Source organism: Pleurodeles waltl, chromosome 4_2 (genome assembly GCF_031143425.1).
Source record: "Pleurodeles waltl isolate 20211129_DDA chromosome 4_2, aPleWal1.hap1.20221129, whole genome shotgun sequence".
In the NCBI taxonomy this organism is placed as follows: domain Eukaryota; kingdom Metazoa; phylum Chordata; class Amphibia; order Caudata; family Salamandridae; genus Pleurodeles; species Pleurodeles waltl.
The window spans coordinates 621,369,309-621,387,298 of NC_090443.1; the positions used below are offsets into that span (position 1 = coordinate 621,369,309).

General features: G+C 43.6%; 1 protein-coding gene across 1 annotated transcript in view; it reads right to left on the reverse strand.

Moving 5' to 3' along the window:
- Positions 1–17,990, reverse strand: part of RPF1 (ribosome production factor 1 homolog) — an 87,147-nt gene that overhangs the window by 13,593 nt on the left and 55,564 nt on the right. The window contains exons 7-8 of the mRNA XM_069232194.1: positions 12,109–12,290; positions 11,887–12,013 (exon numbers count right to left, since the gene is read on the reverse strand). Of these exons, the coding sequence (XP_069088295.1) occupies positions 11,887–12,013; positions 12,109–12,290 (309 nt within the window). The remainder of the gene's footprint in view (positions 1–11,886; positions 12,014–12,108; positions 12,291–17,990) is intronic.

Here is a 17,990-nt window from a genome sequence, read left to right on the forward strand (position 1 = left end):
AAACCTTAAGTATTTTCTGTGGGAGGGATGGATGGGTATGTGGAAATACGCATCCTTGCGATCCAATGTTGACATGTATTCCTCCTTTTTTAGTAAGGGAACCACGTCTTGAAGTGTTACCATGTGGAAGTGGTCTGATTTGATAAAGAGATTCAGTTTTCTGAGATCTAAGATAGGTCTTAACGTTTTGTCCTTTTTTGGAATTAGGAAATATAGTGAGTAGACGCCTGTTCCTTTCTGATGATTGGGTACTAGCTCTATTGTTTGTTTTTGTAATAGTGCTTGGACCTCTATTTGTAATAATTGTAGAGTAGTCACTCCAGCAGTAAAAATGTATTGGGCAAAGGCTCAGAGCGCTGTGGCTTACGGGGCAGAAGTCCGGGGATACTCAAATGCTCGTAAATTTTCAATAGGAGAAAATAATTTTGTAAGATCACTCTTGGCTTGTCCACGTAATACTCCTTTGTTACCAAGGTTTTGGGACCTCGGACTTGCACGTATCTCAGACATTATAGCTTTAAGACCGCTGATTTACTGGGTACGTGTTTGGACTACTCCTGAGCTACTCACATATAAGGAATCCATCCAAGATATTTTAGACAGACCTAACGTGCTTACTATTCCTTGGTTTAAACACATATCAAAATGGTTTTACATTCTGGGTCTTAGTGACTACTGGAGCCATCCTTACAACTTAATGAAAGAGCAGAAGCAGCATCTAAAAACAGCTTATTGGGCGTATGTCAGGGGAAACCACTTGCTTCATTTGTCTCATGGCAGATTGACTTCTCAATTTCTTGACACCAAGTGGCATCCGTGTTTTGAACTGTTTATGGATCTTATTACTGATCCATTAAGCAAGAGTTTGTATATTCAGTTCAGATATGGATGCCTACCTCTTAAAAATCTTTTGGCAATAGGCGGGATTCTGCTCCGAGAACTGATTTATGCCGAGTTGTAGCACTTCTCCGGAAACCATTGTGCATTTTATGTTCATATGCCCAGCATATAGGATTGCTCGTCAGAGGTGGCTACGTCCAGTTTGCATGAACATGGGGAAATCAGATGTTGTATAGATGCTTTAAGGATTATGATGTGGGACACATCCTGTCCCCTGTTCTGTGCAGTTAGCAAGTTCCTTGTGGCTGCATGGCATATACGAATTTGCCAGTTAAAAAAATATTTTTGATTATTATGAGGCCCTATGATTAGAGTGTTAGTTCGCTGGATGATATTTTAGCTATCTTGTGGAACAAGATTTAGGTAGTTATGCACTGTGTGAAGAGAAATACCTCCTTGATTTTAGTATTTATTGTTTTATACCTTTCATGTATTTTTGAATGTAAGATATTTATGATTTTAAATGTTATTCTTGTATTGTGTGATTTATGCTTTGATGATTTAAATTAACCGAATGAAGCGATGTGTCGATGATGATGAGGTCTAAGTGTTGTTTGGACAGATTGTGTGTTCTTGGTGGCACATCTGGTGGGAATTTTGTGAATTCTATGCAATAACCATGTTGGATAATTGATAGGACCCATGCGTCTGTGATAATGTGTGTCCAGTTTTGAAAATATGCGGTTAGCCTTCCCCCCCACACCTCCCCCCCACTGGTGAGAAGTGTTGGGGTTTTGTGACATTGAAGTCACTGTTTGGTCTGGCTTGGTTTGGTTGCTTGGAACTTTCTCCTTCCTCTTGAGAATTGTCCTCTATAGGAACCACAAAACCCTCCCCTTTGATATTGTGCCTGATAGGTGGGTCTGGTTTGAGAGGTGGAAGGCTCTGATGTTTGCTGTCGAAAACCTCATTTAAGTTGTGGTTTCCTAAAGGTGCCTCTGACTTGTGGGGAATAGGGCGCGCCCATGGCTTTGGCCGCGTCCGTGTCTTTTTTCAACTTCTCAATTGCTGTGTCAACTTCCGGCCCAAACAACTGTTCCCGATTAAATGTCATGTTCAACACCGCTTGTTGGATCTCTGGCTTGAATCCAGAACTTCTTAACCACGCATGCCTGCGAATGGTTACCGCCGTGTTGACCGTTTGTGCTGCCGTGTCTGCCGAGTCTCGTGTGGACCTTATCTGGTTGTTAGATATGGCCTGTCCTCCTTCCACGACCTGCTGAGCACGTTTCTGATGTACCTTGGGCAAGTGCTGTATGATGTGTTGCATCTCGTCCCATTGTGCCCTGTCGTAGCGAGCAAGGAGGGCTTGCGAATTAGCAATCCGCCATTGATTGGCTGCTTGTTCTGCCACTCGTTTGCCCGCAGCTCTCATTGTCAGGCGGTGGAGCGTCTCCTGACGATTGAGAGTTTGCTCTCTTTCTTGCTGCTCCTACAACCACTGAGTCCGGTGTAAGCTGTTGTGTTATGAACACGGGATCAGTTGGGGAGGCTTGTACTTCTTCTCAACCCTAGGCGTGATAGCCCTTCCATTAACTGGCTCCTGGAATACTTGTTTTGCGTGTTTGAGCATACCCGGGAGCATTGGCAGACTCTGATAGCAAGCGTGGGTGGATGCTAAGGTGTTAAACAGGAAATCATCCTCTATTGGCTCTGAGTGCACTGCTACGTTGTGGAACGTAGCTGCCCTGGATAGTACCTGCGTATATGCAGTACTGTCTTCTGGAGGTGACTGCTTTGTTGGATAACAATCCGGACTTTTATCCGATACTGGTGCATCATATAAGTCCCATGCATCAGCATTATCCTGTGTCATCCCTGTATGTGTGGGCGACTGCATTGGATGTGTTCCCATTGGTGACAGTTGTGGTGAGTGCGGTGGGGACGGTTGTGGTGAAAACCTTGGTGGTGGGGATTTGTCTCTAACCACCTTTGCCTTAGGATGCATTTCTGTCTCCTGAAATGCAAGTTTCCTTTTAGATTTGATTGGAGGTAAAGCTTGTATTTTTCCAGTCTCTTTCTGGATATGTAACCTCCTTTGTGTATGGTCCGGTTCTTCCATACTTAACTCCTGCTCAAATCTATGTCTTTCCTTCATTTGGCTGGAAAGTCCTTGCTCTTCTGTGTAAGAGCTTCTTTTCGGCTCCAAAGCCGTTTTTTCGGTACCGAGGTTTCAGATATAGTCTTTTTCGGTTCTGAAGATATTTTTCTCACTTTGGGTGAGTCGAACTCTCGGTGTCGAGATTGTTCGGTGCCGGAATCTCGACCGGAGTCGGAAGTCTTCGGCAAATCCCTGGCCTTTTTCGGTGCCGATGTTTGGTCACCTTCTTTTTGATGGGCAAAGCCATGGCCTGTTGGCGGTGGCGTCCCCTTGGCCTTAAATATCATGTGTGAGTTTTGGACGGGGCAGGTTTACTCACTGTTCGCTGCACCATCGAGATTCGGTCACTTTCTGATTCGTCCGAGTCCGATCCCTGGATGGAAATGTTTTCCTCCTCTCCGATGTCGAGTTGCTCTCTCGGTGTCGACGCCATTTGCAGTCTTCTTGCTCGTCGATCTCTTAGGGTCTTTTTCGATCGAAACGCTCGACAAGCCTCGCAAGTATCCTCCCTGTGTTCAGGTGATAAACACAGATTACAGACCAGGTGCTGGTCTGTATAAGGATACTTTGAATGACACTTAGGACAGAAGCGGAAGGGGGTCCGGTCCATTAGTCTTCGACGACTGGTGTGGTCGGGCCGACCAGGCCTCGGTGAAGAACTGAAGCCCCGAAGGGCCGCCGGAGCGCCCTTGATGTTGGTGCTGATACAATAACACTAACCCGGTACCAAACGATAACAATACCGTCGAATTTTCGATAATTTTGCTAACTTTCCCGATTCGAAATATGGAGCGAAGAGGAACACGTCTGAACCCGATGGCGGAAAGAAAACAATCTAAGATGGAGTCGACACCCATGCGCAATGGAGCCGAAAGGGAGGAGTCACTATCTCGTGACTCGAAAAGACTTCTTCGAAGAAAAACAACTTGTAACACTCTGAGCCTCAACACTAGATGGCAGGATAATGCACAGCATGTGTATCTGCAGCTACATATGCCACGAACATATATAATTTTATTTATTTTTTTAAATCAACTCTGGGCATGATAACGAGGGCTCATGCAGGATCTTTAAAAATATTGTCTGCATGTCTTAACATACCCATAAGCATAGGGAGATATTGTATTGCTCTCTGTGATGTGGAAAGGGTTTGGAATACAAAATCCTCCTCTATGGGTTCTTTATGGAGTGGTACCTGGTGGTATGTTGCAGCCCTGCTAATAAGCTCCAATAGGAGATGGTGTCATCAGAAGGAGACAGCCTAGCATGGTACAGTACAGGGTCAAGGATCGGGGGCTGTGGTGAATCAAATGCATCATCCCCTGTCCCATGCTCACTGGTGAAAGAATGTGGGGACCCTTGAGAAGTGACATCTAATGGATTGCCCTGAGAATGAGGGGGAAAGGATGAAGTTGGTAGAGGTAGTCTTGGGGGTGGAGGGAGAAGAGGGTCCAGGAGGATGTACCAGGCTGGTGGCTTTGTCAATCTTCTTCTTGGTCGGCACTGAGAAATCAATGGCCTCTCCAAAAAGAAGTTGGTGCTTGGACAGAGGTGCTGTGAAAATCAGACTTAGCCAAAATGTACATGGATTTGCCTCGAACAGTCATTGGGATTCTCCTGCATCTTGTGGAGAATAAGTTCAACTGGAGCACTGGTGTCAGTATGGAACTCTTTGGAGCCAAGAAGGCTTTCTATTTTGGTGCAGAAACAGTTGACGCCAAAGGTGGAGTTGCTCAACTAAGCAAAGAAGTCGTCTGCTTTGGCTTATGTTTTGGTGCTGTGCCAGAGGACTGAGTATCTGAATTGGATTTTCGGTGCCGACCATGGCCTGTTGAGAGTGGTGGCTTGGAACTCTTATGTTTAGTAGGATCCGAATGTTTTTCAGTGTCAGGATGTGGGATGTCAGTACTCACAGTATGCTGACCTGGTGGTAGATCCTGCCTTTCAAGGTCGATTTCTAATTCGGAGTCAGAGCCATCAATGAAAAAAGCCTCTTCTACAGCCGCGGAGGCCTTGTGGAGTACCTCCTCTTTTTCTTTGACACCCTGATGTCTGAAGACGTTGGGTGTGTTGTCGACCTCTCTCCATGCAATGTGCCCCCCAGTCTCATCTGGATTTTTTTTTTTACCAAAACTATTGCCAGGCCTCGCAGTACTCTTCTCTGTGGACTGGTGACAAAGAGAGGCTGTAGACCTGATGAATGTCAGTCCACAGATACTTATAGCGTGGCACCTCAAGCAGAAACGGAAAGGCGTATGCTCCATCAGCAGGGCATTCTAAACTGAAAGGGCTAGAAAGATAGGACCTTAAGGGCGAGACATAAACGGCCTTTATTCGAGTGCATCAATCCGAAGGGTGATGGCTTTCTAAACTCGAAACGCAAAGGTGTGGGCGCGCTCAATAACAATACCGACGAAGGTGGGGGTGGATCACGAAGGAAAGTCCAAAAACTGTCTCACCTCAGAGCTCTATAATACAAGACCGGATCCTACAGAGGAAGAAAATTGAGTCGATGCCCATGCACATTACTATCTAGAGGAGGAGTCACTCTACCTCGCGACTCAGACTTCTTCGAAGAAAAACAACTTGTACACTTCCAGACCCAACACTAGATGGCAGGAGTATGCAAAGCATGTTTATCTACAGCCACACATGCCATTAAATATATAAAGATAGATAGTGAGGAGAGAGAAAGAGAGAGTGTAATCTTCATCTTCTGTTCACTCTGCCATTAACATGTCTTATGAACTGGACGCTTAAGTATTACAGCATAACTCCCGTATTGCAAAAAATGTATTCAGGGGCAGAATTGGTCTTGTCCAGAATCATTTTATACCCAGATATGCTTGTGAACAGCTTGATTTCTTTTAGGAATTTCACATTTAAACTTCTACTGACTAGATCTCAGCAGTAATATATCAACTGTGTAGGCTGAGAATTTCACTTCATGATTATTAAAGGATGGTTGAACATAATCTTTAAGGAAAGGTTCTCTGTTCAAAATAAAAAGCAATAGGGATAACAGGCTCTTTACTGGGACTACGTCTACATTTAAAAAGTGAGGTACAATGCTTATGGAGCATCGTGATGTTTTAGGGAAGATATAAAAGGTTTGCATAATTTGGAGAAATTTTAAAAGTAGGTTATGGCATGCGAGGGCATAAAACAGAAAAGGCTATTCAAGTCTGTTAAAGAATTTCTCTGAGTCAAGGGCCAGAGCTCACCAAGCCTCATCCATTTTGTCAGAAAGTGAATGTTGGTAAACAATCTGTTATTAGAGGATGCTAGCCCACCCGTAACGAATACTATCTGGTCAACCTTAATTAAAGAAGAGATTTATGTGGCCAAATTTGCGGTGAATATTTTTGCCATTGTTCTTTTTTTTTTTTTTTTTAAATAAGTAGGATGATCACTTCAGAAAGAGAATCCTGAGCTTGCCCCACAACAGCTATTCTAAAGGAAAGATTGTGAATGTTTACTTTGTCAAGGAACTTATGCTTTTCAGTTTTTTTGGAGCTGGTTTCTACTGCAAACGAACAACATTCTTTGTAATTCTATAAAGGAAAATCCTCAACATTTTTCTTGCTTTTTGTTCATGCTTTTATAAAAAGAGGCCCTTTCTAAGCAGGAAAAATACATGGTTTAGGGCTCTTCCCAATCTAACATAACCTACATTTTAAGAACGCAATGAAGAGCACATTGGAGATTTGGATTTATGTTGTAAATTCAAATTCTGATAACTGACTAACTTATAGAAATTCAATGGTTTACAGAGCTTTGTGCGGCGACCTGTTGGCTGAACTTTGCTTCAGCCAGAGTCCACTATATATGAGACCACCTTTTTTATTCTACAAATTCTGTCACAAAAAGCAACAGGACACAATTACAATTTTTTTTTTAATCAGTCTGGCTGAGAGTCAAAAGGGACAAAGTAAAAAGCCAACTAGCCCAGGTGGGAAGAGTCCTCAACCGCTTATCAGAAGATTAAAATTAAAGGCCACATTTTTTAGAGCTCACTACTCAGATAGAAGCCCCAGGCAACAAGTCCGTCTTTCAAGGCAACAAGAGTAAGAAACAAGTTACTTGCAACAATTATGTACTTTAGAGTTTTTCTAGATTAAGATGTGGAATATTCCTACATTTAGTGGGTGGGTCCAGAAGATCCCTATTCCAATTTCTGTTGTGCAGGAGCTTGTCATTACAAGCTTTAGGAGTGAGATAGGACTAGGCATGACTGCTGGATCTCGTGCGACGTATATGGGGAGTGTGTGCACAAATAGGAATCCAGCTAAGCAGAAGAGTCTGGTAGATTTGTGGAGGTTTATGTGGTTGCTGAGGTACGCGGTACCAATGTTGTGTAAGGCTTGTACGTGTGTGTGAGGAGAGAGTCTGTGGACTGGAAGCCAGTGGAGCTCTTGGAGTTGCAGTGTGATGGAAGTGCAGGGGTGGGAGGTTGAGGGCGAGCCTGGCGGCTGAGTTTTGGGCATAATATACATATAGTTACACCAGTTGTAAGTGTGTTTAGGCTGCCCAATAGTAATGTTCGAAATTGGGAATCACAAAGCAGTCTTTACTACAAGGGAGTCTCATGATATCCTTTGCTGTTTATTGTCACAATAGAACTTCAATAACATTGAGCGGATCCGGCGGAAGTAAGCTTTTGTAAGGAAGACTGATATATTTGAAAAAAGGTACAAAAGCTCCAGTGGGAAAACAATTGTAATGTCTGCGGCTCGTGCTGCCACTGGGAGGGGTAAGCATATGCTATTTTTTTTTAATCTAAGCATTTCTAGCCCATAGTTCTCTCTTAGTACAAGATCATGATGGATCCTGACCACAAGAAATTTGACAGGCTTTAGCTGCAATCGCAAAGAAAATTTTAAATGTTTCTCTGATATGTTATCTGAAATGGATACCCAATTAATACAGAGTCAGAGTATTGCCTGAAGCTAACAAACTAGCAGAGTTCTCGGAGGGATGTTTGACACAAAGTGATGTTGTCTACATATATTGAAACCGTGTGTTGCTCATTTAGTATATTTACCCTTCTACGAGCACGGTTTTCCTTAATGATGCTGATCAAGGGCTCTACTACTAGGACACAAAGTAATGGCAACAACTAGCACCCGTCCTCCTCTTTGTACTGTTATGGCCTGGGATAGCTGGCCAATTATTTTGATAGGAGCCATCTGGTGCAGTGTCCCAAACATATAATTCCAATTTATAGAGTCAAATGTGTTTTGAATGTCTGGGGTATTGCTGTTTGAGGCAGTTTGTGCCCCTTTTGATCAGTAATGGAGAAAAATACTCAAAAGTTCCGGTTCTTAATGGACTCAAGGCTGCTATACCATTCTGCGTGCTTCAAATGATAATTCTAGGTGCCTTTGCTCAGTCTTGCCCATTGACACAATATTATTACACAACTAGGTATTTCCCGAGAGAATTTATGACAATGAGGGTAATATGCATGTCGGGGGCAAGGGTGTTTGCTGGAAGGTTTATGAGAGATATTCTCTGTTACCGAGTTGAGTGCACTTGTTAGTCAAAATTTAGTTTTTGAATCTATGCTTGCTGACTGGCTGCGCTCTCACCAGGGCACCCTCTGATTTGCACAGGGTCCCAGGGCCCTTTTGGTGTTGTGATGGAGCCCCTCTGTCGGTCCCATCTACGTGTCACAATCCATAATACAACCTGGGCCTCCCTGTACTCCATGCTCAGTCACTATTCTTGAATAATAGTAGGCCCAAAACGTCACACAAAAGGGCTCCGGAGCCAGGTATCCACACTCCCCACTATTTAATAGATTCTGGCCTGTAGCGGAACATCCATTACACCAGATTTGTTTACCTTCCCAGAACATGCAGGTTCATGGGGTTCAAGAGTCTTGGTCTCTCATGTGGACTGTACACCAACCAGACCCATACCAGGCAGTTTGCGGAACCCTGGTCTCCTCACTGTGCGCCATTCCGGCCCTCAGGTATGCCATCCCTGCACAAAACATAGGTCTCAGCAGTAGCCGCTGCATGCTCATAAAGGGCATGTAATAGGCCGTGCTCCTCAAGCCTTTCTCACTCACCATCGATCAGAACAGCGTTCTCCACAGAACATTCAATGCTCTACAGCAAATGCAGTCATCAGTTACTCTGCTTCAGTTGTCAGGACAGGAATATTATTATTTATCCACATACAAAGGATTAGACACCAAAGGGACACTAATGCTTTTTCAACCAACCATCTTGGTTGTTGGATCTCTGGTGCCTGAATAATAGAGATGTTTGATACAAAAACTAGGGTTTTCCCATTCTTTCTTAGTGAATAAACCCTTATGCCAGTCATACTGTAGCATGTTTGGATAGTCTGAACTATCCATCTTGCTACTTTCCCTAGTGATACTAGTGAACACCTGTTTTGAACCAAGTATGTCATAAAAAACTGTCTTTTTCTGTGATTTTGTTTCTTCAATGTAGCAAATATTGGACCTATTTACATCAAGGGCACAGCGCTTTTTCTGCCTGACTTTGGAAAAAGGTTTCAATTTGTACAGCCTTATTCAAATGAAAGCGGGACACCATTGTGGGAATAAATTGTGGATTCAGTCTCATAACCACCCTGTCTTTGTGTATCTGGGATAAGGCTCCTGGATAGAAGCGTGTACTTCTCTTAAGGAGGTAACTGCAATGAAAATGGTGACTTAGAGCCAGGTTCTTCACTTTGTTTTGTTTCTGCACTGGTTCAAAGGGTTGTTTCATGAGTTGTGCTCAACCAGGTTAATACAAATGCTGGAGCATGGCATGCAAACTCTTTTTTATCCCTTCAAGAATCCTTTTATTATTGGGGTAGCAAAAATGTTTCCTTTGGAGGTTCCTTTTGGTGTGCCAGTGTACCTGCATAGGCGACTAAGAAAGTTGAGTCCAGAAATCATGTTAAGTACTTGACAATGTTTGTGTCATCTGAAGAGTGATGCTGGAGATTCTCTTCTTTGCACCATTGGACAAATCTGGTCCACTTGAAAACTAACACATTCTTGTGGAAAGTTTCTTACATACCTGATGCTTTTTGGGGTGATCCGAAATACCTTAATTCTAATTCATGATGAGCCAGGCTGTGTGTTTGAGGCTGCCTGGTTCTGGGTAGCATAGCCCCAGCCCATCATTGTCAGTAGATTGGAAAATAAGGGTATTATTATTTTGTTTGCTCCCATCACCTTTATGTCTGCTGTGTCCACTGCCGGTCTATTAGTATCAGTTATATTTCTCCCCATTTGAAATTGTTGATTACTTGTGGAATCACAGGAAATGGTGGAAAAGTAGAAACAAAGATCCCTGACAAATGCCTCAGCAGTGCATTTCCCTGGGAATACCAGTGTTGAATTGTGGATGTAAAATGCTGCCGTTTTGCATTTGCATGTATTGCAAAGAGGTTGGGGGTTTTGCAGGATTTGACAACTGTACTTAAAACCCCTTGATCCATTACCCATCTGTGTGAAGAGAAAAAATCTGTGTGCCTCCATATTCTGTTCCACTGGTAAGGTAAATGTACTGACATTAAAGGGTGGATTCTCTGCATCACCAACATCCAGATTTCATGTGCGATCTTTAATAGTACAAGACTTTTGTCCCTGCTTTGTCATGTTTGGTATAGTTCACCATTTCATTTACTTTCTACACTTCCTTGTGCCAAGTACTAGATCGTCCCAATCCCCCAACACTTGAGAATATTGATTTGAGAACCAATCCTGAATAGATTTCAAATGTAACATGACCAAGAGTATTTGTGAAATGCAAGTGGGCATCATGCCTAACATTTTGATCAATACTCTCACTGTTCGAGATTGTCACATTTGGCAAAGACAAACTTGCTCTTTATTGGCAAATACCATCTTCGGTAGTGGGAATGCCTTGGGAACTTAGAGAATCCAAGCTCACTCCAATACAGTTTTCAGTTCGGCATGACTAAATGATGATTTCTCCCAGTGGAAGGAGAAACCCAGTGTGAACAGTGTTTTAATCACCTCTGTGCTTGTGTAATCCCCAATGCCTTAAGTGTGCTGCAAATGTGGATAGGCTGTTTGTGAACACTCTTGCCACTGTGTATTCAAAATGCCAACATCCTCAATTATCAACTCAATTATTATCCACAATTTTCAACTTAAGGTATTTTCTGTGACATTTGTAGATGGCTAATGAAGATTTTAAAGGAAGCCTGCTTCCACATTCCCATGTCATAGACCATTCCTTGCTTTCGGATACTCTTGAAATTTTGAGTTTGCAAAGACCTTATTTAGAAATCTCAGATCTAAAATCCGCCTTAAGGTTAGGTCTTTCTTTGGTATTAAGTACACTGAATGCATTCCTTGGTTGTTGTCCTCTATTAGTACTTCCTTTACTGCTCAGTTTTTTAAACTGCGCCTCTACAACTTTTTTCATAGGTTTCACCTAGTTGCTACAATGAGTAACTTTGTCACCTTGAGGTGATTCTGGGTGGTCTTTTTCCTGGTTCTGTGCAATACCTATACTGTAACAAAATGAATACCCATCTGTATGAGGTTATCTTTTCCCATCTCCTTAGGAACTTCTTCAGCCCGCCTCAAACAGGGTTTAGGTCATGCAGACAAACTAATTGATTGGTCCACTTCTTGAACCAAATAGTATGTTATCAGGTGCACCTAAAGTATTAGTGGATAACTACTTTTGAGTCGAAGAGGACAGCACATGGACTAAACATATAGGTAAAGCTAATGATTGGCATGCAAGTGTATCCACTTTGACTTGATGTACAATTTATTAAAGTGCTTTTCATATCTTCCTTTGTTTCCAGAAATTATGGACCTAATGAAATTAGATAAAACTATAATAAAACAGCAATGCCAACAACACCACACTTACCTTATGAATCCACTCATACTCTCCAAACTTCGAATCAAATGTTCCTTTCTGTAGTGACCTTAACTTCAAGGTAAAACGTGGTCCAAGCTCTTGCATTCCAACTTTCTTGTCGCTCTTAAAGATATATCTTGCAAATAATTCAATACATTGGGTTAGACACATCTCAGAAGTGCTGTTAGAAAATAATTATACTAAGTCAAACCATTAAGGAAAAAAAGCTACCTGTGGAATCTAAAAAAGATATAGTCTCTCTGATTGTGAAATGTGGCTACTTGTCGTCCAGTGAACTGAGGATCATGTGAAAAAAGTGAAGCAAACATACGTCCAATGGAGTGACCTAGACGGGTTGTAAAGTTGTTTAATATCACCTCCGGCTGGTGTTCTGTTGGAGCTTTTCCTTTTCTCTGAAATGAAGAATAAGCATATTACACTTATTTACAAAATACTGATAGGATCCACATAAATGTAGGCTGATATGCAGCAAAACACACTACAGAGGTCATGTCTAAACACAAGGCCCAAAATAATCTCATTCCTAAAAAATGTGAACATTTGTTCCATCCTTAATACAGGCATGTCTGTCACACCATGAAACATCAAACACTGGCATCAACCTAGCAGAGGTACATATATCTTAAGCATGAGCATATAAAACATGGATGAAGGCAATGAACCGTGACCCATATACAGATCTATTCTAGACACGCATTCGTGAAATATGCAGTAAACCATTAATGAAACTGCTTTACCAGGTAAGAACAAAGCATAACAATGGAAGTAATTGGTCATGGTAAAGCTCTCCAAATGTACAAACCCACTACACAACCTAATGGTGGGATTATCATTATGTGATGGGAGGGTGTAGCTGGAATTAAATTACTGGGACATACACACATCCCTTAACTTCAAAGGCATTATCAAATGCCTTATATGACATATCTAGTCATGTTAAACTGTTCTAAGTTAAAAATGCAAACCGGAAGAGTGAGTGAGGGTGACTGTGTTAAGGAACTGCAGTCAACTCCCTTTCACATGGTGTAGAGGGGAGAAAATAATTGTTGTGGAAATATGTCTTGGAGTGAAAGAAAATTGTTTGCCGTTTTCAATTTTATTATTTTTTTGTGCCACTTTCGTATGCTTGGTGTAAATCACCCCATTTTCACTGCCTATTAACACAAGTGCCTCCTTTTTGTGAATTCCATGTACATAGGTTTCAAACTTAAGATATTCTTAAATTACATCTCATTGAGTTGCAGATTTCTGAACTGTAGTTTGAGGCATATTTTAGGAAAGACAGGTATTATTCAGGATTATTATTAATTTACACAAGTTTTGTAAATCAGCCCCATAATTTCATGGCCAAATCATATGAACTGGTGCTTGACCCTTTTGTCTGCATGCAGATGAACAGCAAGAACAGGAAAACGGATTTAACTAACAACTTGCTGCACACGAGTAAATATGCCATGCATAATCTGTCTGGACGATTACAATTTGAAAATGGCACTTGGTAAGTTTCACCAATGGAAGCTATTGGTAGTATATAAAGTGGATTAAAAAAAAATGCAGGATATAGCATGAAATTTAAACCACAGGTGAACTTTTACTACCGGTGATAACTAAAATGCAAGAACAAACGAGCTGGCTGTATTAAACAAGCATTTGCAATGCAATTGGTCGAGCGTTTGCTAGAGTTATTAGCGTTGTAAATTCCTAACTGGTCCTTTCGTGTCACATAAATTGAAAAGGAAAACAGTTGATATAAGCAAGTCAATTCAAAGCGCCACAGCTGCCGTGAACGCAAGAGTTGTTGGCTTCCCTGCCTGATGTCTAGAAAGGATCGCGGCTGGGATGAAAGGCAAACCGAAACCAGAGGAGGGGCCACCACATTCTGTGACCGGAGTAAGCGTGACGTAGTGTGATGGCAAACAAAAATGTTCACTTAGTAAAATGGCATGGGAAGAAAGTCAGCATGCAAAGGAGGGACATTTAAATAAATGAACAAATAAAAATTAAGCATTTAAGACAAGCACAACAAAGAATGAACAGCAGTAGTGGGTGTGGTTAAAAGCTGTAGGAAGTTGGCTCTGTATGCACTGTTTCAAAGTAGGGAATAGTATGCACAGAGTCCAAGGGTTCCCCTTAGAGGTAAGATAGTGGCAAAAAGAGATAATACTAATGCTCTATTTTGTGGTAGTGTGGTCGAGCAGTAGGCTTATCAAAGGAGTAGTGTTAAGCATTTGTTGTACATACACACAGGCAATAAATGAGGAACACACACTCAGAGACAATTCCAGGCCAATAGGTTTTTGTATAGAAAAATATATTTTCTTAGTTTATTTTAAGAACCACAGGTTCAAATTCTACATGTAATACTTTGGATGAAAGGTATTGCAGGTAAGTACTTTAGGAACTTTGAATAATCACAATAGCATATATACTTTTCAAATAAAACACATATAGCTGTTTTAAAACTAAACAGTGCAATTTTCACAGTTCCTAGGGGAAGTAAGTTATTGTTAGTTCTTGCAGGTAAGTAAACCACCTACGGGGTTCAAATTGGGGTCCAAGGTAGCCCACCGTTGGGGGTTCAGAGCAACCCCAAAGTTACCACACCAGCAGCTCAGGGCCGGTCAGGTGCAGAGTTCAAAGTGGTGCCCAAAACACATAGGCTTCAATGGAGAAGGGGGTGCCCCGGTTCCAGTCTGCCAGCAGGTAAGTACCCGTGTCTTCGGAGGGCCGACCAGGGGGTTTTTGTAGGGCACCGGGGGGGACACAAGTCCACACAGAAAGTACACCCTCAGCAGCGCGGGGGCAGTCGGGTGTAGTGTGCAAACAAGCGTCGGGTTTGTAATAGGAATCAATGGGAGACCAAGGGGTCTCTTCAGCGATGCAGGCAGGCAGGCAAGGGGGGGGGGAGGGGAATCGGGGTAGCCACCACCTGGGCAAGGGAGAGGGCCTCCTGGGGGTCACTCCTGCACTGGAGTTCTGATCCTTCAGGTCCTGGGGGCTGCGGGTGCAGGGTCTTTTCCAGGTGTCGGGATCTGGGAGTCAGGCAGTCGCGGTCAGGGGGAGCCTCGGGATTCCCTCTGCAGGCGTCGCTGTGGGGGTTCAGGGGGGACAACTTTGGTTACTCACAGTCTCGGAGTCGCCAGGGAGTCCTCCCTGAAGTGTTGTTTCTCCACAAGTCGAGCCGGGGGCGTCGGGTGCAGAGTTGCAAGTCTCACACTTCTGGCGGAAAAATGCTGTTGTCTTTAAGTTGCTTCTTTGGAAACAAAGTTGCAGTCTTGGGTGAACAGGGCCGCTGTTCTCGGGAGTTTCTTGGTTCTTTTAGAGCAGGGCAGTCCTCTGAGGATTCAGAGGTCGCTGGTCCTGGGGAAAGCGTCGCTGGGGCAGTTTTCTTCCGAAGGGGGGGAGACAGGCCAGTAGAGCTGGGGCCAAGGCAGTTGGTGTCTCCGTCTTCTCTGCAGGGTTTTTCAGCTCAGCAGTCCTCTTCTTCTTAGGTTGCAGGAATCTGAGTTCCTAGGTTCAGGGGAGCCCCTAAATACAGAATTTAGGGGTGTGTTTAGGTCAGGGAGGGCAGTAGCCAATGGCTACTAGCCCTGAGGGTGGCTACACCCTCGTTGTGCCTCCTCCCAAGGGGAGGGGGTCACATTCCTATCCCTATTGGGGGGATCCTCCATCTGCAAGATGGAGGATTCCTAAAAGTCAGAGTCACTTCAGCTCAGGTTGCCTTAGGGGCTGTCCTGACTGGTCAGTGACTCCTCCTTGTTTTTCTCATTATCTCCTCCGGCCTTGCCGCCAAAAGTGGGGCCGTGGCCGGAGGGGGCGGGCAACTCCACTAGCTGGAATGCCCTGTGGTGCTGGAACAAAGGGGGTGAGCCTCTGAGGCTCACCGCCAGGTGTTACAACGCCTGCAAGGGGGGGGTGATAGCATCTCCACCCAGTGCAGGCTTTGTTACTAGCCACAGAGTGATAAAGGCACTCTCCCCATGTGGCCAGCAACATGTCTCGAGTGAGGCAGGCTGCTAGAACCAGTCAGCCTACACAGGTAGTTGGTTAAGGTTTCAGGGGGCACCTCTAAGGTGCCCTCTGGAGTGTATTTTACAATAAAATGTACACTGGCATCAGTGTGCATTTATTGTGCTGAGAAGTTTGATACCAAACTTCCCAGTTTTCAGTGTAGCCATTATGGTGCTGTGGAGTTCGTGTTTGACAGACTCCCAGACCATATACTCTTATGGCTACCTTGCACTTACAATGTCTAAGGTTTTGCTTAGACACTGTAGGGGCACAGTTCTCATGCACTGGTGCCCTCACCTATGGTATAGTGCACCCTGCCTTAGGGCTGTAAGGCCTGCTAGAGGGGTGACTTATCTATACTGCATAGGCAGTGTGAGGTTGGCATGGCACCCTGAGGGGAGTGCCATGTCGACTTACTCGTTTTGTCCTCACCAGCACACACAAGCTGGCTAGCAGTGTGTCTGTGCTGAGTGAGGGGTCCCCAGGGTGGCATAAGATATGCTGCAGCCCTTAGAGACCTTTCCTGGCATCAGGGCCCTTGGTACCAGGGGTACCAGTTACAAGGGACTTACCTGGATGCCAGGGTGTGCTAATTGTGTACACAAAAGTACAGGTTAGGGAAAGAACACTGGTGCTGGGGCCTGGTCAGCAGGCCTCAGCACACTTTCAAATCAAAACATAGCATCAGCAAAGGCAAAAAGTCAGGGGGTAACCATGCCAAGGAGGCATTTCCTTACAAAAGCCTACAGAGAGATTACAACAGGCCAAAGCACTTGCACGCGCGACCCTACAAATGTATGTATTTTACCCACCAGTGCTGAAGCATGGTCGATTTTAGGCTGTAGGTAGACAAAATACCAATCTGAATCGGTTCTGTTGGCATGTGTACTTATATTTTCATACGTTAGCCAGGGACGCATGCAACATCCAGCATCTTATGCCCCTTACGCAGGAAACACCCATTTGCCTACCTACACTGAACTTTTTAAGGCTTGCTTAGGACATTCTGAAATTAACCTTATAATACAGGCAGAGCTACTTTGACTTGTGTGATAAAATGTCACTCAAAGTGCCACAGGTTAGGCAATTAAATGTCACACATAAGCCCACTTCAGCCATTGAAGTGGTACACCTAAACACACGCCAACCACTGACATCATACATACACAAACAGGAATCTTGGCAGCTGTGTAAATGACCTTCAATAAATAAATCAATCAATCAATCAGTACCTGTAAGATACAGCTTATCACCCATAGAATCTCATTCCAGCTTTCTTTATGCTTACATAGCAGGGGAAAAATGAAATGTCCTTGTGCACCAACTAGGGAATCACAGGGGTTTACCACATGTGCAGACCTGTCAAATTCCACGCATCTCGTGTTAGACTAACGCATTATAGGTTATGCCACCACACACCAACTAGACTTGCATGTGGTCACACAAATGTGTGGCCCTCGGCAGGGCTGCGATCAACTGAGCAAATAAAAAGGGCCTACGGAGTAGAGGTGCCGAGTGAGGGTAATGGAAATCAGTTCTCTTATGGGCTCACAGTAAAATGAATGGCCTGGTGTGGAGCAGCATTTAAACAACATTACCCATTCTGTTACTTGTAGTTTTGCTTCACTTCATTTGTGCTATGGAAGTACCAGATTGCAATTACTTAGCAGGTAATAAACGTGTAGCTTTGAAATTTTGCAATCATAAAACTCAACAGAAGAACTTGCACCAATTGAAAGTTATTTGTATTGTGTGTGTCCCACTGTGAGCAGGGGGTCCTGAGGGAAAGGCCAGCACAATCCACTTGACTGACTCCTTCATTCCGTCCTGGCTTCACTCAAGGATGTTTTACGACCATTTTTAAAGCATGACATTGCGCTGATTTGTTCATTTGTGATATTTGTTTTATTTCATGCGCAGTGTCACTGAAAGAGCATCAAATGTCACACACAAGCCCACTGAAAAATATGAAGATGTCACACACAGGCAGCAGGCAGACTGAAAACCCGGTAGATATGCACGAGCAGGGAAAAGAGTCTCCTCACCTCGGGATGAGAGGGGCGTTTGGAATGTTCCGGATA